Source organism: Myotis yumanensis, unplaced genomic scaffold (assembly GCF_028538775.1).
Source record: "Myotis yumanensis isolate MYYU_CA2020_CCGP unplaced genomic scaffold, mMyoYum1.0.hap1 SCAF_12, whole genome shotgun sequence".
In the NCBI taxonomy this organism is placed as follows: Eukaryota; Metazoa; Chordata; class Mammalia; order Chiroptera; family Vespertilionidae; genus Myotis; species Myotis yumanensis.
Window position 1 is genome coordinate 48,072,936 of NW_027223763.1, and position 23,924 is coordinate 48,096,859.

Below are 23,924 nucleotides of genomic sequence, written 5' to 3' on the forward strand. Positions count from 1 at the left end.
GTATTAATTGCCAATGTCCATTTCCCACAACACACTTTGCTTATATATTTTGCACCAAAATAACTATGGTACTCCAGAAAATAGGGTAATGGGGTTAAGTACTGTTCTCATTATCCTTTAAGACATAGTAGCCTCTAGCCATGGGCATTCAGCTCCAAATATTTCCATATGGCACATAAATCATAATGTCATTACAGCATATTTTTTTTTATGCATGCGCTCCTCAGCCACGATCATCTTCATCAAAATTGTCTATGACAGTGGTCGCCAACCTTTCGGACCTCACTGACCACCAGTGGTCCGGGACCACCCACTGGAGATTGCTGGTCTATGATATTAACTCAGCATAAAACAAGTTCTTTTTGTTTGCTTTAATAAAGAAAGAAACAATAATGCAAGCGTTTTATATAAAATAAAGCAATGGCTATATGTGCAAAACTTCGGGTTTCGTGTTTTGGGAAGGAGGAAGGAATGTTGACAGGGAAGAAGAGTCCTTTATTTCATAACCATGTTCTTCTGCCTGTTTTTTATTCCAAATCTCCTAAGGGTGTCAAGAAGGCTAGTATGACTGCAGTACTTTATAGCATGAGGCAAAGTATAACATGAAATGAAAGCAGCCTGTGTATTGCTTTAAGACAGTTATTAGAAACCACTCACTAATTCAGAAGCCAGTGAGTCATCAGGCATGAGAATGGAAGGTGGGAAGGAGTGGGCCCTGTGAACTACCAAAGACAGAGTGGTACCCACATTTCTAAAATGGGACTGTGTTCTGTGCCTTAATACTAACGTATGCCTGATAACCTGGTGATAATTCATAGTTTAGTAGTTTACAACATTTTTAGAAAGCACATAATAGTAACATTCAAATAAGACATTATAGAAAGTTTTACAAAGAACAGATTGTTTACTGTAATCCTTTTTAAAAGCCTTGGTCCATTTTGAAAGATCAAGTTGAGTTTTAAAAAATCAAAAGAAAGGAAAAGTTTTTTCTCCCCACAAAATACATAAGAACCACTTATTGGCATTTGAATTTTAAGTGCCTAGAATAAAACAAAATATATTTTCTGTTAATAACAGCTTGTACAAGGACTTGTTTCATTTGATTTGGCACCAAGCAAAGTCAGAGTAAATATGCCACTGAAGATAGTCGAGTTTCTCCCCCTCTCGTATTGCTCCACTCCTCCTACCAGACCACAGTCCATAAGCAGGCATCCTTATTGCCCCAGTAAGGAATCAAATCATTTTTATTTTTTAAAACAGCTGCTTAGGTTACACTCATCGGCAAAGTTCTTTACCCTTAAGATAGGACAGCAGTGAATGCTAGGAATAAACTCCTTCCGCAAACTCGATTAGTTTCCTCGTCCTGGCTTTCCATTCACTGCCATACCAGTTAATTAAGATTGCTGTATTTGTCAAGGGAATTTTCCCCAGGTAAACGTGATCTGTTTCCCAGTGACAGTGCATGCTTACTTTACCTAGTGCCATGGGTGTGTGTGTTTTTAATTATTTTTTTTTTTTCTACTTGAATGTTACTCATCAAGGCAGATCAGACATTTTGATTAAAAAGAGAAACTGGCAAGTAGATCCAAAAGCACATCTCTTAACCAAAGTAACGTCTGAAAACGTAGGTCTTTACATTTTCCCTTGAAAAGTCAACTCCAGTCTTTTTGCAGGACTTATGTCAATTTCTAATATAAATACTTCCCTATATGCTAACTGACAGATTTTTATACCAAACTGAAAATTCTGAGTAACTTGAAGGTACATTTAACAACAAAATAAATATGTCATATATGGCTAGCTTATAAATTTCTTCGTGTAGAGGCAACAGTGAATTTGCATCCTGCAACTAGTCTGTAAATCCAGTTGCTTTTTTTCTGGGATTTTATAGACACACTGCACCACAACACTGTGTCCCGCGGAGCTAGGTATGGCTTTTTTGGCATCACTCTAAGCAAAAGACTCTGATGAGACTTTTCCCAAATGACATGGAATTTTTTTCTTTACTTTTCCAGAAAAATAAGGAAACTTTATTAACCACTTAATCTTCTGAACAAACGTTAGAGTGCAACCGATTGCTCTTTTAATTATGCTCTAAACGACTTTTCAAAAGTTCTGTTAGACATCTCTGATGTTTTCGAATTGTACAACCATAGAAGATAACTGGATAAAACATACTAGATGATGTCAAAAGACAAATCTTAGTATTTGGCACATCTTAATTTCCAGAATAAAATCAGCAGAAATGAACTAATATAATTTTTTAAGAATTCATACACGTCCAAGTCTTAGGACAAGGAGCTTCTGAATGCACGGATAAGGAGCTTCTGCTCATCTTACTAGTTACACCGGCTTTTCCTCAAGGAGTAACTGATGATTTCTGGTTTATTTGTGGCACTTTTGTTTGTAGGAAGGCATATACATGGGGCCAGATCTTGTTGGTTTCGGTTCCGGAGAATGTTTCCAACACTCCTTTTTTCCTAAAGGTGACAAATCCAAAAACACAAGTCTGAGTCTTCCTCATAAACTCTTTCAAAGTGATTCTTAAAAGACTAGAGGACCCTAACTGGTTTGGCTCAGTGGACAGAGCATTGGCCTGCGGACTCAAGGGTCCCAGGTTCGATTCCAGTCAAGGGCATGTACCTTGGTTGCAGGCACATCCCCAGTGGGGGGTGTGCAGGAGGCAGCTGATCGAAGTTTCTCTCTCATCGATGTTTCTAACTCTCTATCTCTCTCCCTTCCTCTCTGTAAAAAATCAATAAAATATATTTTTTAAAAAAATAAAGACTAGAGGCCCAGTGCAGGAATTCGTGCATAGGTGGGGTCCGGACAGCCCAGCCCAATCGGCCCCGGGACACAGGAGGTTGGCTGGCCAGCCCCACCCCCAATTGGGGTGGGGGAGGGCCAGCCATGGGGAGGGGCAATGGGTGGTTGGCCGACTGGCCCCACCCCCTGGTCAAATTCCCCCGTTGAACTCCCAGTTGAACTCCTGGTCGAAGGGACAATTTGCATATTAGCCTTTTATTATATAGGATGATAATGTGGATGTGGTCTCCATAAGTGTAGGTCTGTGTGATCAAGAGAGAGAGGCATTTGGCTGGGCATTGGGAAACCTGGGTTTTGGTTTCACTTGTGTCATTGGCTTATGGAAATGGTCACAAGATTCCAGTGGGATTGTCCCCACTTCCCAGCTTCAAGGATGGACTTGATGAACTCATCAGTGCCAACTCTAGGACTTCTGTTGTCCAAGAGGCTCTCTTTTCTGCTGGGGTAGCTGAAGTGGTAGGAGGTTAAGTGCGGTAAGCAGGAGTTTAGGGACTTATGCAGGGAGAGCCCACCTGAGATTGAGGCCAACACAGGAAAATGGAGCTGAAAGTGACAAGGCCGAGGACACTGAACAAGCTGGGCTCAGCATTCACCTTTGGACATTTTAGTTACAGGACCAATAAATTTCCCTTTTGCTTAGACTAGTGTGAATTAGGTCCCTGATTGGTATAAGTACATTTTATGATAAATACCATTTACCCAGCTCTCTGCCTCACCCACAGATAGAAGGTGAGAGTTTTTTGGGTTTTGGCAGGGTAAGTAATGGCTAACACTGAGTGATTTAATAGTGCCAGGGCTGCCGTAAGTCTTTACGTGGATTCTCTCACTTAATTCCCCTAATGACCCTACAGAGGAGGTACTATTTAATATTGCCCTGATTTTACAAATGAAAAATTTGTGGCATAGAGGTTGAATCCCTTGCCCAGAGCCCCAGTGCTGGCAATCTGCAGAGCCAGCCTCATTACACAAATCACAAAATTACAGTAACAGCTACTGTAGAAAGTGGATCGCCAACTCCCTTATAATTTTAACCTCCAGAAATAGCTATTAAAACAGTGTGCAGACTATTATTTTAGTTTCACCGCATACTTTCTCTCTTACAACAACAATAGCTGATCATTATAAAGTGCTTACTATGTGTCAGAAATAATTCTAAGAGTTACATGTATGAACTCAATCTTTCAACCTTCTATTCTAACCCCCATTTTGCAGAGGAGAAAACAGGTTAAGACCAAGATAATAAATGAGGAGCTGGGATTTGAACTTAGTCTGGCTCCAGAGTCTGTGCCCTAAACACAACACTGTTCTGTCCTGACAACTGTCATTATTGAGTAAGTGAATGAATAAAAGGAGAGGGGATGGGTGAGCAAGGAAACTAGATTGTTTCTTAGCCTGTGTCAAATATTATAGTATAGATCCCATATTCTGTTGTGGAAGTCTCTGAAGAGCAAACAAAACTAGGTTAGAATATAAGCTTTTAGCCAGGCCGGTGTGGCTCAGTGCTTGAGCGTCAACCTATGAAACAAGGGTCACGGTTTGATTCCCGGTCAGGGCACATGCCTGGGTTTCGGGCTCAATCCCCAGTGTGGGCCATGCAGGAGACAGCCAACTGATGATTCGCTCTTATCATTGATGTTTCTATCTCTCTCTCTCCCTCTTCCTTCCTCTCTGAAATCAATAAACATATATTAAATTTTTTTAAAAGAGAATATAAGCTTTTAAAGATGATTAACCAAATAAATGATCTGAGAATTGGTTGCCATTTGAGTCTTCTGTCCTATAGGCACAGGAAGTGGATAATATTGGGGTTGCTTCCCCAGCATTCATTCCAGCCCTCCCTCCACCAGACTGCAGAATCTGGGTGAGACTGACCCACTCGCAGCTCCAGGTGTGGACCAATCACTTCCACCCCAGGACTGCTTCAGGAATGGGCAGAAACCTAGGCCACCAGCAGTGAGTGCAGGGCATTCTCTGACCACAGTGGCTGGTCCAGTGGGTCCAGCCTGCATGACACTTGGGGCTTGTGTTCACTGGGGGAAAGGTGACCCCTCAGCCCTTCAGGAAAGGGCTGTTCCTGGCAACTGTCAAAGCCAATACAAAGCTGGGAGAATGGCAAAACTGATCAAACTGAAGCGTGACGGAAGCCCAGCCTACCATCTGGACTTCTCTATTACACACGCTAATGCACTGCCCCTATGGTCTGATTCAATTTGAACTGGATCTTCTGATGTTTTAACATTTTAGCTGTAAAGCATGGACGATGGAAAACTGCCTCAGTGCCTGATCGTGCAAGAGAAGTTCTGAACAGCGACAGACTCACTGGTAGTATTCCAAGACTGGCTCTGTCTGAGCTTCGTAAGCCTTCAGTCTCTTGGCAACCGTCTCCGGCTTATCGTCCTCACGCTGCACGAGAGGCTCCCCAGTCAGATCGTCGATGCCCTAAATGGGAGTCAGGACACGCCGGTATCAAACCTTTTTATAAGCAGTTCTAGGACTTTTTAACAGATTTCTTCTCTGTGCAAACACCAAGCACACAAATGTACTTTTAAACAAACGGAATCAAATCCGAACCCAGATCACTGCAGCACAGAGCCACGGCAGTCACCTTCTCCTTAGAGTAAAAGGTTTTCTAAGCAGCCTCTAAATAATGTCATGTTGTGGACGAAAAAGGGACTTACAGAAAGTACCCTCACAGGGTGACCCGATCATAAATTCCTAACCGGGCAGGTCATAGTGGGTAGTCATGCCCCAGGTATATAATTTCTTTAGGAAAAGGGTTATCTTTGCCTTACGTAAGGCCTGTCCATTGTTTCTGGGCATCTAGGTGACACACCTTTGAAATGACTCTTTCAGACCCCTCAGAAGCCACCTTCAAGAGAACATATTATCTTGTTAACTATCCTGTAATCCAATCCCCACCTTCTCGTCATCTTCCTGATGTTCCCTCCTTAATTCCAAATGCATGAAAGAAGCTGCCAACTGCCATTCTGGGGAGCATTTTTTCTCAGTCTGTTGGGATCTTGTTTCCAGGCGTATCCTGTTTGGCTCAAATTTTTATAGACATTCTGTGTAGGTTTGGGCGTTCTTATGTTGACCTAAATAAGCCAAGGTGTCGCTAATCCCTATTGCTCCAACTCCTAACACACCCCCTGACACAGAGTAGAAAATCAATAAATGCTTTTGAGGGATTAACAAACCCCTGTCACTCCTGGGACACCTCTACTATCAACCTGAGTGGACCAGACAAGGACTACACCAGAACCTGAGACTGTACCCTTAGGAGTTTGGGCAGGAAGGATTTTCCAAGGTCATAAAACTTCTGCCTGTGAGAGCAAGAGGCCTCGGGGACTGCTATGGGGAAGGCCGGTTCCACCACAACTACTCACCACAGCTTTGGGAGGGTTGAATTCGATGTTGTAGACTCGGCCGCTGGCCGGATGAATCCAGCGAGCTGTGAGGCGCTGCTTAATGACCTCAAAGGGCACCTTCAGATTAATCACGGTGTCTATTTTATAAACTTTATCCAGGGCTTTTGCCTGAGGAAGAGTCCTTGGGAAACCTTTACACACACACACACACACAAAAAGAGAAGGAAGAAAGGGAGGGAAGAAGGAAGAGAATGAATAAATGTTGAGCAATCTGAACAGAAGCAGTAACACCAGCCAAGTGGAGCACAGCTGTAGGGTAACTGTGATAATTACATGTGTTGACTTGATTGGGCCACGGGGTGCCCAGATATTTGTTCAAACATTATTTTGGGTGTGTCTGTGAGAGCGTTTTGGATGAGAGTAACATGTAAATCAGTAGACTGAGTAAGGCAGATTTCTCTCCCTAATGTGGGTGGGCCTCATCTAATCCACTGAAGGTCTGAACAGAACAAAAGGGCTGACTCTCTCCTGAATAAAGAGGGAGGTGGGATGTGGGCTTTCTCCTGCCTTCAGACTGAAACTGACACAGCTTTTCCTGGGGCTCAAGCCTACTGGCCTTCAGACTGGAAGCCCTCCTGCACCCCCAGCTTACCAGCTCACCCTGAAGATCCTGGGACTTGTCAGCCTCCGTGATCATGTGCGCCCATTGCTTACAATTAATGTCTGTGTCTGTGTGTCTGTCTCTCTGTCTCTCTGTCTCTCTCCCCCCCCCCCCCCCCCCCCCCGGAAACTAAAAATCAACCCATTCGGCACACCTCTGCCAGTTTACAGCTGATTTTAAGTTACCCTCCAGCTTTCCTGGCTTTCCTGTGTGGTAAACCTCCCTTGCCATAAAATATTCTTAAAAGAGGGGAAGGAACTAAAGTCACATCTGAAGGGACCTTAGGAATCATGCAGTCCACAGCCCTCCCATGCAGATGAAGAAGCAGGCCCAGAGAAGGCGACAGGCCGAGGCCTCAGGGTGAGCAGTGGCAGAACTCGGGCTCTCTGCCCACCATCCATGAGGTCTCTGCAGCCCAGGAAATGCTTGTTCTGCTGCCCGCACTCATTCTGGGCAGCTGAAACGCTAGTGACATGTCACTTACCATCCAAGAGCCAGTTATACTGGGTGAGGTTTTTCAGCTCATGCAAGGCCAGCCGAGTCATGATATCATCTGGGATGAGCTTCCCTTGTTCAATGAAAGTCTTGGCTAACACACCAATTTCTACAGCAGAATGAGGGGGGGAGAGCAAATCAGCAACTTATACGATCACAAAAGTTAAAAGATAACCCACTGAATGGAAGAGCGTTTTTATAAACCATGGATCTGATAAAGAACTTGTATTTAGAATATCTAAAGAATTCTTACACCCTACCCGTGGTGGCAAACCGCGGCTCGAGAGCCACATGCGGCTCTTTGGCCCCTTCAGTGTGGCTCTTCCACAAAATACCACATGCAGTATTGAAACTTCATGGCCCATGCGCAGAAGTCGGTATTTTGTGGAAGAGCCACACTGAAGGGGCCAAAGAGCCGCATTTGGCTCGCAAGCCGCGGTTTGCCGAGCCGCAGTTTGCTGACCACTGCCCTAGCCGGTTTGGCTCAGTGGATAGAGCACTGGCTTGCAGATGAAGGGTCTCGGGTTCCATTCCAGTCAAGGGCACATGCCAGGGTTGCAGACTCGATCCCCAGTAAGAGGCGTGCAGGAGGCAGCTGATCCATGATTCTCTCTCATCATTGATGTTTCTATCTCTCTCCCTCGCCCTTCCTCTCCGAAATCAATAAAAATATTTTTTTAAAAAGAATTCTTACAACTCAACAATAAAAGGAGAACCCACTTTTAAAAATGGGCAAAGGATATGAATATAAAAAGTAGATATATAAATAGCCAATAAGCACATTAATAAATGCTCAACATCATTAATCATTAGGGAAATAACAAATGGTAACCACAATGAGATATCACTTCACACTCACTAGAATGGCTATAATCAGAAAGATAAATAAAAAGTGTTGGCAAGAATGTTGAGAAATTGAAACCCTCATATATTGCTGGTAGAATTATAAATGGTGTAGCCAATTTGGAAAATAGTATGGCAGTTTTTCAAAAGGTTAAACAGTTACCTTATGACCTAGTAATTCCACTACCAGGTATATATACAAGAGAAATAAAAACACGTGTCCACACAAAACTTATCTATGAATGTTCATAGCAACACTATTCACAATAGCCAAAAAGTGGAAACAACCAAATGTCCATCAAGCAATGAATGGATAAGTAAAATGTGGTATATCCATACAAAATTTTATTATTCAGCCATAAAAAGATGTGAAGTACTGTTACATGTTATAAAGTGTGTGAACTTTGAAAACATGCTAAGTGACACAAAAGACACATATTGTATCATTCCATTTATATGAAATGGTCACAATAGCCAAATCTATGAAACAGAAGGAAGATTAGTGGTTGCCTAGGGCTGGGAGCATTAGAGAAAAATGCAGAATGACTGCTAATGGGAATAGATTTTCTTTTTAAGGTGGTAAAAATGTTCTAAAATTGCTTGTGGTGATGATTGCACAACTCTGTAATATGAAACACTGAACCATATATTTTAAGAGGGTTAACTTTACTGTATGTGAATTATATCAATAACGTGTAGGTTTTTTTTTTTTTTTTTTAAATGAAGGATGAAAAATGCTCGGTAAGCAAAACAAAAAGCCATTCGTAATTCCACCACTACTCAGAGATAATTATTGTTAAAACTAATAATATAAAAACCTCTAAATATTTTGTTTTGTGAAAAAATAGACCCATGCATAGTCTAATAGTGTTTTTCATTTATTACTAACAACTCTCTATATCAATAAACATTTGTGTACAATAGTTATTAAAATCTAAAGCCTGTACTGCTCCCATTAGAGTTTATTTAAAAGAAAAAAATTATTCAACTCCCTGTGTCAAAGTCCAAGTTTATTATATTTTAAATTTTTACCCCCTCCCAAAATTAAATGCAAGGCATCTTGTCGAGCATATTCTTTGAACAACTGGTTACATATATTCCCTTGATTTCCTATTATTTAATATTGTATCTGAACAGACTCCTCATAAAAATACTATTTCTTTTTGGATTCAAAAATTAACAAATTTGAGCCCCACCCGGTTTGGCTCAGTGGATGGAGTGTTGGCCTGTGGACTGAAGGGTCCTGGGTTCGATTCCAGTCAAGGGCACGTACCTTGGTTGCAGGCTCCACTGGGGCCCTGGTTGGGGAGTGTGCAGGAGGCAAACATCTCTCTCACATCGGTGTTTCCCTCTCTGTGTCTCTCCCCCTCCCTTCCACTCTCTTTAAAAGTTGATTATCCAAAATAAACTAATTTTCTACAAAAAGTATACACAAATAAAAACAGAAAAGGAAGGTTAGAGGAAAATAGGGAAGGTTAAAACCAACTTTTGATTTTAAGGATAATAATCAGGAATTCTAAAACATACAGACATCAGTCTGAGAGGTAAGTGTTGGCATTATATAAAAAGCCATTTTTAATTCTACACCTCCTTTTAAAGTTTGGTCATTCTTATAACATTATCCAAACCAACCACACCTCAAATCTGAATTTGTTTGGAAAAATAAATAAATAAAATAAATAGACAATCTGTTTGGTCAGCTATGAAGAACAAAAGAGGGCCTGGCCAACCTGTGAATAACAGTTGCTTTTTACATGTGCCAAGGGCTACAGAGAATTAACCTAGTTCCTGCCAAAATTACTTTTAGCGAAGTACATAAAAGTTCATTTTTAAAACATGTCAAAAGAGCCCTAGACAGTTTGGTTCAGTGGATAGAGCGTCGGCCTGTGGGCTAAAAGGTCCCAGGTTCCATTCCAGTCAAGGGCATATGCCTAGGTTGTGGGCTCCATCCCCAGTAGGGGGCATGCAGGAGGCAGCCAATCAATGATTCTCTCTCGTCATTGATGTTTCTATCACTCCCTCTCCCTTCCTCTCTGAAATCAATAAAAATATATATGAAAAATAAAATAAAAAAACATGTCAAAAGGAAAAAAAATCTATCAGAATGACAGAGAATGAGACAACTGATAGGTTTACACCCAGTCAAAGGCTTTTTATACAAACCTTTCTCAAATAATAAAGACTCAAGTCAACACAGCAGTTCCCTCTGGGGAGAGGAAGGAGATATCATTGTGGAATTAGAGTGGGCGGCCCCAAAAGTACTGTTTTTCTGCCTGGGGTACATGGGCATTCATTTTATTCTTCTAACCATACATAAACAATTGTAATACCTTCATGCATGGGATATTTCACTAGATTATATTGAAAATAAAAACCTCTCTTGACCACTGGTCCTCCCTCCAACCATCACCCAATCTCTCCTTCAGGGAAGCACCTAGAGAGAGCTCCCATCCCAGTTCTATATTCCTCCCCTTCCCACTCTGCTTCAGGATAGAAATGCAACTCAAGAACTGTATGAAGGCCCTGGTCTGGCTTGATCATCTCTCTCCCCCACCTCCCTCCCCACCGTGTCCACCAAACACACAAGCCATGCCCCTAGCAAGGAGCTCCACATACCCTGGGTCCTCCTAGCCTCTGCATATGCCTCTGTCTCCTCTCTGCTGCCTGATAAGCTCTTCTCATCCTTCAAGATACATCCTAAAGGGACTTTCAGTGTGAACCTTCAACCTTGTAGGCAACAGGAAGTTCCTCCTTTGGACTTCCATGTGGCAGACTTGTCTCCATTGGAGCACCATCACACTAGCTGAAAACGAGCTGTTTATGTATTATTATCGATCAAATTGTGCCCCTCTCAATCCATATGTTGAAGCCCTACCTCCCAATGTAGCTGTATTTAGAGGGGGCCTTTAAGGAGATAACTAAGGTTAAATGATAATTAAGCCTCAATGTGGGGCTTTAATCCAATCTGACTGATGTCTTTATAAGAAGAGGAAGAGACACCAAGAACAAATGCAACACAGGAAAAGTCACATGAGGACACAGTGAGAAGGCAGCCTTTTGCAAGCCATGAAGAAAGGCTACACCAGAAACTAACCCTGTCAGCACTTTGATCTTGGACTCCTAACCTCCAGAACTATAAGGAAATACATTTCTGTTGCTTAAGCCATCTCATCTATAGTATTCTCTTATGGCAAACTGAGAAGACTAACACACATGGCCACTTGTCTTCCACACCTACATTCCAATTGTGCGCATACCCAAGCATGTCAAACTCGTGGCCGGCGGGTTGTGAGTTTGACATGCTTGAAGGGACATATACTTGTCTCTGTATCTCCAGCACCTAGCATACATTAGGTACTTGATGGATCCACGGATGGATAGATGGAGAAATGAGCTGCCTTGATTCCTGTGGATTCTAGCAATGGGATTTTAAGAGGCCTAACTTATTTTGTTTAAAAAGAAATCTAGCAAAAGCCTACATTCTTTGAGATGATATTTATCATCAGGTTCATCTTTTTAAAACGCTCTTTAAACTATTTAAACAAATTTTAGTACACCCACAAAATAACAGAAAAGGGTGAAACAATCCAGATGTCCATAAATCAAAGGATAAACAAAATGTAGTAAATCCATTCAATGGAATATTATTCAGCAATAAAAAGGAATTAAGTATCAATACATATTACACACAGTGAGCCTGGGAAACATGGTAAGTGAAAAATCCCAGACATGAAAGACTACATATTGTATGATGCCATGTGCATGAAATGTTCAAGTAAGTAAGAAAACTGAGACACAAAGTACATTAGTGTTGCCAATGGCACAGACTGGGTGAGGTGAGGTGGGAATGGGAGTCACTGCTAATAGGTATGAGGTTTCTTTTGGGGATAATAAAAATGTTCTAGCCCTGGCTGGTGTAGCTCAGTGGATAGAGCGTCGGCCATTGGACTGAAGGGTCCTGGGTTCGATTCCCGGCCCAGGGCACATGCCCCGGTTGCGGGCTCAATCCCCAGTGGGGGGTGTGAAGGAGGCAGCCGATCCATGATTCTCTCTCATCATGGATGTTTCTATCTCTCCCTCTCCCTTCCTCTCTGAAATCAATAAATACATACATACATTAAAAAAAAAATGTTCTAAAAATTAAAATCCTCTGCATTTTTATCACTGGAAACAATTGTAATGAACCTTTGCTGATTTTTCTTATAGTCTTCTCTTCTTTGCTGCATTTATGTATTTGCAATTGTGTTATATTCTAAATTATTGCTTAGATACCTTTTTTCCTCACTCATTGTGAGCATGTTCACACATCATTAAACAATCTCTCTTGTTAAATTTATTTTTATTGATTTCAGAGAGGAAGGGAGAGGGAGAGAGAGCTAGAAACATCAATGATGAGAGAATCATTGATCGGCTGCCTCCTTCATGGCCCCCACTGGGGAATGAGCCCACAACCTGGGCATGTGCTCTTGACAGGAATCAAACCTGGGACTCTTCAGTGTGCAGGCCGACACTCTATCCACTGAACCACACCGGGTAGGACCATATTAAACAATCTTTAAAATATTTAGTTTCATCAAAATTGCAAAATTATTGCCCTAGCCGGTGTGGCTCCGTGGTTAAAGCGTCAGCCTATGCACCGAAGGGTTCAATTCCCAGTCAAGGGCGTGTACCTGAGTTGCAGGTTTGATCACCAGTGAAGGCAACCAATCAATGTGTCTCTTCCAGCTCTCTCTCTTTTTCTTTCTCTGTCCCCCTCCCTCCCTCTCTTACACTCTCTCTAAAAATCAATGGAAAAATATCCTCAGGTGAGGATTAACAAGAAAACAAAAAATGATTGCACAATTATTAATTTAAACATTTACCTGTTATCAGACATTTGTGTTGTTAACAATTCTTTACTATAATAAATACTGCAATGACCATCCTTGTAGATGAACATTTGGCAGCATCTCTGCTTATGTCCTTCAAATAAATTCCCTAGTGCGGAATTTCTGTAACTGTGGTACCATCAAATAGTGCTACATAGAAGGATGGCACCAACTTACTCTCCAAACACCATTTCATGAGAGTATTTTATAACCCATGGCTGTATTTTATAGCTGAAGTTTAAAATCATCCCAGCAGATGTGAATAAGTCCTGGAAACACAATGCAACCTGCTGAGGGTAGCAAACCTGGAGTAGCTTAGAGCTGTACCTGGAGTCAGGAAACTGGAGTTTGACCCTTGGACATTATTAGTCCGCCGTCTCCTTTAAAGATGAGGGAACTGAGTTCAGCAGAGGTAAAAGAACTTGCTCAATAAAAAACAGCAGTCACTGGGGGGCAAAGGTGAACACCCGGTCTCCTGAGTTCCAATTAAATTACACTTCCCATGCAGCATTTACCAAGTTGAGATTCATGAGATAATTTTAGATAGACAAAATATTATCTCAAATAAAAATAAAGTTCAAATTTAAAAACCAATAAAAATTTCATTTCAAAGTGTATTTGAAAAATAGCTAGTACAACAAACCTTTAATTTCATGAACATGATGGCTTATTAAATTAAAAGGCTGAGCTACTTTAAAGAATCAAACCAGCGACCTCGCAGTGCATGGGACCTGGCATTCAGCCTACTGAGCGACACCAGCCATGGCAAAGCAGTATTTTTTTTTAATCTTTTTAAAAAATTGATTTCAGAGAGGAAGGAAGAGGGAGAGAGAGATAGAAACATCAATGATGAGAGAGAATCATTGATTGGCTGCCTCCAGCACCCCCACTCCCCCACTGGGGATGGAGCCCACACCTGGGCATATGTCGTGACCAGGAATCGAACCGTGACCTCCTGGTTCATAGGGTGACGCCCAACGGCTGAGCCACACTGGCCAGGCTAAAGCAGTATTTTTAAAAATAAATGATAACATCTCTTTTGTTTCTGGGAAATATCCAATCCATTCACAAATATTTAGTGCTGAGAAACAAAACACCTGTAATAATAATAATCTCATGACACCTCCCTAAACTCCATTTTTTGTTTTCCTTGTTAAAGAATTCCCTGAAAAGACTCCAGAGAAAACAGATCCCTGAGGTAAGGAGAACATCTTTCCTAGTGATCCTCTCCTCCCTCCCTCTAGCCTCTCTTTTCATGTTGTGGACATGAAAGAGGACAGGAGGCGTGTCAGGAATGTTAAGGATAAACAACGAACATTGTTTCTGAATTTTAAAGAAGTTTACTTATTCGCTTTAAATTTATTTCTTTTAACATTTTGTGCTTTCACTAATTAACATATCCTTAACTCCACTGAAGATGTTCTTTAACCACATAGTTATGCGTCAGTGCTGGCTTATTTTTCAGAGAGTTGCTTAAGGATTCTCTTTACTCCTTTCCAACTGGGTGCAGTACAGGAGACTGCTTATTGTTACCTAACTACTTCAAAATGTTGCATCAAGAACACTCAGGGAGGGAGCCAAGCAATTTAAACTTTTGAAGAAGTAGAATTAACTACAAAATACTTCATGATCTTTTTTTTAAAAAGATCAATGTTAAGAAGAGAAAAATAAAAGTAGTAATTCACCAGCTGAACTGAACACCAAGACACAAACTAAAAACACTGGGGTGGTTGTTTTCTTCATTTAAATGTCAGTATTTTGAAACAAGCAAACCCCACTTAGAAATAATCTACATGTTCATCAATAGGGGATCCATTAAATAAATTATAGTAGAGTCAGCAAATAGATACTTACAGAAAAATTGAAAGAATGAAAGAGATGTCAATGTTGTCATGTGGAAAGATAATCCAGATATAAAATGAAAACACACTGGTGCAGAATACATATATAGTATGATTTCATTTTACATAAAATAAGGCTTGCACAAAAATGTCTAAAATAAAACACAGGATATTGGTCCCCTCGGAAGAATGGGACTGAGGTGGGTCATAAGAAAGGGCTTTACTTTCTTTTATGTACTTCCGTCCTGTTTCCAATCTCCACCCCCCCAACTCCTCCCTTAACACCCCCCCCCCTTTTTTAACCTTGTGCAGGCATTACTTCTGTAATTTTTTAAAAATATATTTTTATTGATTTCAGAGAGGAAGGAAGAGGGAGAGAGAGATAGAAACATCAATGATGAGAGAGAATCATTGATTAGCTGCTTGCTGCACACCCCCACTGGGGATGGAGCCCGCCACTCAGGCATGTGCCCTTGACTGGAATCAAACCTAGGACCTTTCAGTCCGCAGGCCCACGCTCTATCCACTTAGCCAAACCAGCTAGGGCGGTAATATTTTTTAATGAGCTTCAAAATTAGTTCTGTTTTGGAAAATAAAGATCAGCACTTTGGGGGGGGGGGGAACCCCACTTCACCCTGATGTTGGCTTTTGGAAAACAGCCTTCTTAAGATATAATTTACATAAAATCGACCCATTGTCAAGTGTACAGGTTTTTTTTTTTTTTTACTGGATTTCGTGCTGAGTTATAAAAACTTATTTGGCATGAGAACAAAACAATCTTTCAGATAACCACTCACAAGAATAGCTTTTGTGCCTAAGAAATCTCTGGGGGTATCCAAGATCTACGCCAAGTGTGCGACTGCAATGAGGGAGAACAGTGCTCTGCCTTCAGATTATGGGGCAAAGGTCAGAACCAGAAAATCCCATAGAGTTAACCAAGAAGTAGGAAAGAAAGAAAAAAGAAAGGAAAGAAGAGGAGAGAGAAGGAAGGGAAGGAAGGAAGGGAAACTTTTTAGGCGCAAGGGCACGTGGAGAATAAGCCACAGTTCGCTGGACTCTTAGGAGCAGCTGCCACCGGGGCTGGACGTGCCTCTCAAAGCCAAAGGGTTTCCTTTGAACTTTGACGGGTCCTGACTTCGTAGTTCCTCCCGCGATAGCCGCCCGCAGCTGTCCACGGAGGTCGGAGGCTTCGGGGAGCGGTCAGTCGCTCAGCAGTGGGAAGCAGATGCTGCGCCCGCATCCCTGGACCCGCATCCCCCGGACGCGCATCCCCCCCAGATTCCAAACCGGCCACAGCGCACCGCACCCCTCCCGCCCGGGCTCCCACCTGTGCCTTGAAGGATGTTGCCGCGGAGCAGATCCCCGCTGGAGAGGTGCTTCAGCTCGAAGTGTTGGGTAATGCGCGACGACACGGTGCCCTTGCCGGAGCCCGGCGCCCCCAAGATCACTGCGCGCAGTAGCCGCGTGGACGCCCCCATGGCGCAGGGAGAGGCCGGGCGGCGCGCGCGGGGACAGGGCGGTTGGGTCCGGCTGCGCGCTCACGCGGCTCCGCGGCCCGGCCGGCGGCTGACAGCACAGCGAGGCGGCGGCCGCAGCCCAGGCGCTCCCGGAAGTGGCGATGGGCACCGGGGTGCCCCTCCCGCGCCGGGCCCGGCCCGGCTGCTGCGCCCGCCCCTCGGCGACCCGGGCGCCTCTTCCCACGGCCCGCCCCGCCCCGCCCGCCAAGCCGCGCCCCCGGGGCCGCCCGGCGCCCACCTGCGCCTCCCCACCACCCACCTACTTCCGTCCGTCCTCCCCAGCCGCCCCTCCGCACCCCCTGTGCTGTCCTCCGCCGCCTCGGCCCCCTCGAGGCCTCCTTGGCGACCCTGGTCGCCCCCAGAAGTTCCTCAGACCCACCCTCGCCTCCAGCCAGTGCCCCGCCCTGGCCTGCCCGGTAGACGGCGCTCTTGGCAGCCCCTGCGCGTCCCCTCCCTTTCTCTAACCGCCCCTCCGCGCAGGGTGGGTACCGGATGCCACCACACCCCCAACATCTTCTACCCACCCCTCTCCTCTGGTCCACGCCAGGTGCTTTCCTGCCCACCCCAGCTGGATAGACGCGCCCCCCGTGCCTTCCCCACTCTGCGCCCACTTCTCCCAACCTCGGGTCCGCCTCACCACCACCCGTGCCCCTCCGCCCTCGGAGGCACCGGACTCTCCCCTGCTCCTTACCCTACACTGCACTCTGCTCCACTCCTCTGCCCTCCCTCTCCCCCTTTGCTGCTGAGCTACCTTAAAAGCACCTGCTCCTCCTCTCTTGCTCGCCCAGGTGTTTACGGTTCGTTTTTCTGTGTAGAATCCCAAATAGATGAAAATGGGCGAAAAGGGCCGTCCTCCTTTCACTGTAAGGAAACGCAGTTGAAATGGAGGGAGGCGCCTTAAGCCACACATCTATTGAGGAGTGGTTTTCGTAGAAGTCACACTTTCACACCTTCAGATTGAAAAGTAGCTGCTACACTTACTCAACACAGCTTAAAAGTACTGGCTGCCACTCAGGGCCTGTCTGTTATTTGCCTTTGGCAATGCATTGATTCCACAAATATTTATTCAGTGATTATTTTGTGCCAGATATTGTTCTAAGGGCCTTGGAAATGTTGTGGTGCACGAGACAAAATTTCTGCTCCTTGGAGTTGAAAGCCTAGTGGGAGAGGCAAGCAGATTATAACAAGGAAAAGAATAAATGAGCAAGAGAATATGAGTTACTGCTACGAACAAAATAAATGTGTGAAAGTGTGGAGGGAGGCTGTTTTAGATCCATCCCAGGCGTTGAAGAAATGGCATTTGCTCTGAGTACTCAATTAGAAGATGGAAGGACAGCAACACAGGTAAGGGGAAAAGGCCCTAAAACTGAAGGTTTGGCATGTTTCAGGAATAGAAGCACAGGACAAACGTCCAGTACGTATTTCCTCTGTGAAAAGGCCATGGAAGGTTAGTGTTGAGTTGTTAAAATGTGTATACAGTATAATGCCAGCTACAGGGTAACGGCTCAATAAAGGTTATTCATCGTTATTATCACTTATTTGTGCCAGGACACTATGCTAAGGCAGAACACAGTGCCGTACTCCACAGAGGCTGCCGAATGAGTAGCCCAAGAGTGCTACTTTCAAAGACAGAAATTATTTCAGAGAGGAATGGTAAAAGGAAAGATTGCTCCCTGGTGAATCTGAGCTGGGTGAATGGATTTAATAGGTAGACAGTGCAGTACTTAGAAAGAAATTTAATAGCTCATACATATTCATTACCTAGAAAGAAAGAACGAAAATAAATGAATTAAACATTCAGTTCGCATAGTTAGAAAAAGGACATCAAAAGAATCCAAGGATAGCAAAGAAAGGGATTAAGAAAGAGAACTTGAGTGAAAGGATTAGAAAATTTAAGAAACAGAACCAATCAAAGAATGAAAAGGTCTGGAAAAGTACAAGTTGCAAAACACTGGGAAAACCTAAAGGAATAGGGACAGTACTTCTAATCTCCAAAGCTGGGAACATTTGTGGCTTTAGCTACAAAAAGAGACCTGAAAGCAAATCCTGAGGAAATTTGGGTTGGAAAGGAATGTTGACACAGACGAAAATAGCTGAGGAATCATCCTGTCACTGGGGAGGAAAAGCCCAGTGCTGTGGTCACGTCAACAGGCCTCACAAAATGCCAACTAACTGAAGCTTGGCTAAAGTTTGTTGATTGCGAACGAGTAAGTAACTGCCATACTGTGGGAAATCTCGTGGCAACTCTGCCCAGCACAGTCATTTCACCATACATAGGTATGTGCAAGGGCTGGTTCTTCAGTATTTAACTTCCTCCAATGGTAAAGACACTGAATTCAAATGAATACATTAGAAAGTGTGAGTCAAGAAGAGATGTAAGAAGCGCTTGTATGTTGGAACTTGCCCTCCAGGAATCATGAAGAAGCCAGGATCTGAAGAAGCCTGAGATAGACCTTGTAGAGAGCAGCCCAGCTGTCTGAGTCACTCCAGCCAGTCGAGCTGAGCTGCCATTGTGGCCACATGAGTGAACCCAGGGGAAGGTGGATTAGAGGGTAGAGAAAGAATGTTTCCCTGAGCTACTAGAACAGAATTGTCATTGACTAAGATTGGGAAGACTACAGGAGAAACAGGTTTGGGGAAGAATATCAGAGTTGTTTAGGAGTAAGTTACGATGGAGATACCTTTGGGGCATCAGAGGGAGTTGATAGGGAAGCAGTTAGATGAACACATTTTGAGTACATAGTAGAGGCCCCGGCTGGAGATATAAAATTTGGGAGTTGTTGGGATATTTACATTTATAGGATTGTATAAACTCACTTGAGTGAGTTTAAATGAGACAGGTGTGAAATCTGACTTCTAAGGTTCTCCAACATTTAGGGGATAAGGAGGAAACACTGAAAGAGTGGGGCAGGAGAAGCAAGTTGTTTAGGGAAAACAATGGGTGAATGTGATGTCATAGACATCAGTTGAAGAATGTGTTTTAGGGGAGTGATTAAATTAGTCAAATTCTGCTGATAGGTAGGACTGAGGCCTGACTGACAATTATTTGTAGCTGTAAAGAACAAAATAAAACACACAAAAAAACCCCACAAAACCTATGAAATAGATTATTTTTTATTTACAATGTATAGATGAGAAATATGAGGAGAGATTTACCAAAATCCCATACCTATTCGGCAACGGAATTAGTGATTTCAAAACAATGCTACATGAAATATAGAAAATGCTTTCTCGGAGCACCAAAGCCCCATCGAAGCAAGTCTAGCCCCAGAGGGGTGTCTCCAGCACAGAAGTTCTCCCACTGCAGACACAGCTGATTCTCACAGCCAATTGACCTGGAGGTCAATTCCTCACAGTGATAACTACAACAATCAAGGCTTAACCACAACAAGACTGTGCACAAAGCCCACAAGGGGGTGCACCAAGAGTGTCTACCTTAGGTAATTGGGACACTTAGCACAGAAAGGCACTCTATCGACACAGCGAAGCATAAAAAAATGCCGAGACAAAGAAACAGGACACAAACGACAGAATTGGAGGAAAGCAAACTGTTGGATATAGAGTTCAAACCCACACTTTTAAGGTCTTTAAAGAACTGTTTAGAAGCCCTCGAAAAGACTGGTAAGACCGCCAATAAATGTAGTGAGATCCTCAAGAAATCTAATGAGACCCTCGATGTTGTGATAAAGGACCAACTAGAAATTAAGCATACACTGACTGAAATAAAGAATATTATACAGACTCCCAACAGCAGACCACAGGGTCGCAAGGATCAAGTCAAAGATTTGAAATACGAAGAAGCAAAAAACACCCAACCGGAAAAGCAAAATGAAAAAAGAATCCGAAAATATGAAGATAGTGTAAGGAGCCTCTGGGACAGCTTCAAGCGTACCAACATCCGAATTATAGGGGTGCCAGAAGATGAGAGAGAGCAAGATATTGAAAACCTATTTGAAGAAATAATGACAGAAAACTTCCCCTACCTGGTGAAAGGAATAGACTTCCAAGTCCAGGGAGCGCAGAGAACCCCAAACAAAAGGAATCCAAAGAGGACCACACCAAGACACATCATAATTAAAATGCCAAGAGCAAAAGACAAAGAGAGAATCCTAAAAGCAGCAAGAGAAAGAAAATCAGTTACCTACAAGGGAGTACCCATACGACTGTCAGCTGATTTCTCAACAGAAACTTTGCAGGCCAGAAGGGAATGGCAAGAAATATTCAAAGTGATGAATACCAAGAACCTACAACCAAGACTACTTTATCCAGCAAAGCTATCATTCAGAAGTGAAGGCCAGATAAAGAGCTTCACAGATAAGAAAAAGCTAAAGGAGTTCATCACCACCAAACCAGTATTATATGAAATGATGAAAGGTATCCTGTAAGAAGAGGAAGAAGAAGAAAAAGGTAAAGATACAAATTATGAACAACAAATACACATCTATCAACAAGTGAATCTAAAAATCAAGTGAATAAATAATCTGATGAACTGGTGATTGTAATAGAATCAGGGACATAGAAAGGGAATGGACTGACTATTCTTGGGCGGGGGGGGGGGGAGAAAGGGGTGTGGGGGTGAGTGAAGAGATTAGACAACAATCGTGCACCTATAGATGAGGACAGTGGGTGGGGAGTGAGGGCAGAGGGTGGGGTTGGAACTGGGTGGAGGGGAGTTAAGGTGGGAAAAAAGAGTAACTAATGTAATAATCTGAACAATAAAGATTTAATTAAAAAAAATAATAAACCCCCCCCCAAAAAAAAAAAAAAAAAGAAAATGCTTTCTCTGAGAGAAAGCTTCTAAAAGGAGGATTCAAATTGTCCAGAAGAAGGCTATTAGGTGGAAAAGAAGGAGAAGGTCTAGACAAAAGTGGGGACACGGAACAGAGGAGGATGGAGTCAAAAAATACAAGGCCATACCTTACAAACTCAGAGGCCAAAAGAACCCTATCGGATGGTTTGAAGTTAAAAGTAAAAGCGAGTCACAGTGTTAGTTATATCCTAGCCTTGTTTGTGGTGTGTGTGTATGTGTGTGTGTGTGTGTGTTGTTTGTTGTTTGTTTTTGCAGAGGTCAAACTTATTGAGCCTGTCGTATTGTCTTTTTGCATCTAGGATAACATACCTTTGGATTTTCAGGTAAATTTCCTTTTTTACAGACTTCTAAGGGCACAATCTCCAAGCACAGAAAACCAGAGAGCCCCAATTATTATTGTTGTTGTGTTAAATATTAACTGTTAACTATTGGATAACATTTTAAAAAGAAGTTTGTGTCTATTTTTTTTAACTTTTTATCCAATCCCAGAGATTTCCCTCATCAGCACCCCCTAATTTATCACCAGTGAATTTCATGTAACCCCCTTATGTCTTCTCCTCTGAGTCTAATGTAAAAAAAAGGTGCAAAACTGCCCCAAAAAATAATAATACAAGGCCATAATTTTTAACACTTTGAAAAAGCAACAGAAGAGGGAGTTAAGACAATTTTATTATAAAGTTCATTTAAAAGGATACATGAACAGGAATATCTGGGAAAGCCCTGAAAAAGAAGAAAATGTGCAGAGGCGAGCCCTACCAGTTAATAAGACATTATAAAGCCAATATAATAACAAGATGGTGCCCTAACCGGTTTTGCTCAGTGGATAGAGCATCAGCCTGCGGACTCAAGGGTCCCAGGTTCAATTCCGGTCAAGGGCATGTACCTTGGTTGCGGGCACATCCCCAGTGGGGAGTGTGCAGGAGGCAGCTGATTGATGTTTCTCTCTCATCGATGTTTCTAACTCTCTACCCCTCTCCCTTCCTCTCTGTAAAAAAAAAAAAAAAAAAAAAATCAATAAAATATATTAAAAAAAAAAAAAAAAAGCAAGGGTTCCTGAGACGAGGAAAACTTAGTTCCTTTAATTAAGTCTTCTCTGACTCCCCAAAATGCCTTTCAAAAAAAAATAACAAGATGGTATTGACACATGAGTACATCGATCAATAAAACAAAATAGAAAATTCAAACATAAACCTAACTGCATCTGATGGGAGAAGATATTTGCAATTCATATATCTAATAGGGAGGCTAATAAGCAAAATATATAAAGAATTCTTACAACTCAATGGCAAACAAACAAACAATCCAAGTTAAAAAAAAAAAAAAACGGGCAGAAGATCTGAATAGACATATTTCCAAAGAAGACATACAGATGGTCAATAAGCACATGAAAAGGTGCTCAACATCACTAATCAGCAGGAAAAAGCAAATCAAAACCACAATGAGCTATCACCTCACACCTGTTAGAATGGCTATTACATTTATTTTTTATTAATCTTCACCTGAGGATATTTTTCTCCCATTGATTTTTAGAGAGAATGGAAGGGAGGGAGAGAGACAGAGAGAAAAACACATCAATGTGAGAGAGACACATTGATTGGTTGCCTCCCGTGACAAACCAGGCCAAGGTATGTGCCCGTCCCCGTGACCAGAATAAAATTCGTGGCCCTTCAGTCCACAGGCCAATGCTCTAATCACTGAATCAAACTGGCTAGGGCTAGAATGGTTATTATAAAAAAGACAAAAAATAAAAAGTGTTGGTGAGGGTGTGGAGAAAAGGAAACCCTTGGTAGAAATGTAAATTGGTGCAACCACTATGGAAAACAGTATAGAAGTTCTTCAAAATATTAAAAATGAAACTATCAGATGATCCAACAATTCTACTTCATACTATGTATATACTAGAGGCCCAGTGCATAAAATTCATGCACTGAGGATTGGGGGAATGTCCCTCAGCTGGGACTGTGCCCTCTCACAGTCCGGGACCCCTCGCTCCTTACTGCCTGCCTCCTTAGTGCTGCTGCAGAGGTTCCAGGCTACTGGTGCTTTTAAAGAAAACCCCTGTACAGAAAGGTGGGTGGAAGGACCCTCAAGACTAACCTGTCCGTCTTTACAGTTTGGCCTTGGGCTTGTAGTTTACCAGTCCGGAGAACGACACACGTGTGGATAAACAGATGAATACTTCTCAACAAGCACTAATTGGCAAGAAAAAAGATTAACCCTTTGTACTCCATAAGCATCTATAGATGCAAGCCGTGGACCTTCCCCACACGCCACGCATGTCTATAGCCGCACACCTTGCATATCAACTCTGGTCGCTCAATTTTAAAATCAGACTTGTTAGTGACATCTCTGGGTTTGTAAAGAAAATTGTGCTAACTTAAATTTGTAAATATTCCAGCGCATATGGAAGAAATGCCAATATCAATATATGGGGCTTCCACTCAGACACACAAGAGATAAACACGGACACTTAAGATTTTCTTTTGTTTATTGTGACACTTGAGACTTGTTTGTGTTATCATGAATTGCACGCCTAAAATGGTAAACATGGTGTGCATTCTTCGTTATCTTTTACAGATTTCATTTTTGGAGCATCAACAAAATTTAGTGTTTTTGAGGCTTTTCGTGTCAATGGTTTGTTTTTATTTCGTGCTCACTTTTGTTGATATTTCCGTAGAATTGAAGATTATTATTT

General features: G+C 42.6%; 2 protein-coding genes across 5 annotated transcripts in view; one reads left to right on the plus strand and one right to left on the minus strand.

The window, feature by feature from the left end:
- Window positions 1-6,942, plus strand: part of CDC37L1 (cell division cycle 37 like 1, HSP90 cochaperone) — a 40,861-nt gene extending 33,919 nt beyond the window's left edge. Inside the window, exon 7 of the mRNA XM_070431592.1 lies at window positions 5,071-6,942. Coding sequence (XP_070287693.1) covers window positions 5,071-5,076 — 6 coding nt within the window. The 3' untranslated portion in view covers window positions 5,077-6,942. The remainder of the gene's footprint in view (window positions 1-5,070) is intronic.
- AK3 (adenylate kinase 3) overlaps window positions 1-17,236 on the minus strand; it is a 38,970-nt gene extending 21,734 nt beyond the window's left edge. Inside the window, exons 1-5 of one of the 4 annotated variants that reach the window (XM_070431595.1) lie at window positions 16,230-16,487; window positions 7,340-7,459; window positions 6,213-6,385; window positions 5,147-5,265; window positions 2,341-2,480 (exon numbers count right to left, since the gene is read on the minus strand). In XM_070431595.1, the coding sequence (XP_070287696.1) occupies window positions 2,360-2,480; window positions 5,147-5,265; window positions 6,213-6,385; window positions 7,340-7,459; window positions 16,230-16,380 (684 nt within the window). In that variant the 5' untranslated portion in view covers window positions 16,381-16,487 and the 3' untranslated portion in view covers window positions 2,341-2,359. Of the gene's footprint in view, window positions 1-352; window positions 2,481-5,146; window positions 5,266-6,212; window positions 6,386-7,339; window positions 7,460-16,229; window positions 16,494-17,170 lie in introns of those variants that run through there. The other 3 variants (XM_070431597.1, XM_070431594.1, XM_070431596.1) reach the window with 3 other exon arrangements.
- Between the last annotated feature and the right edge of the window lie 6,688 nt (window positions 17,237-23,924).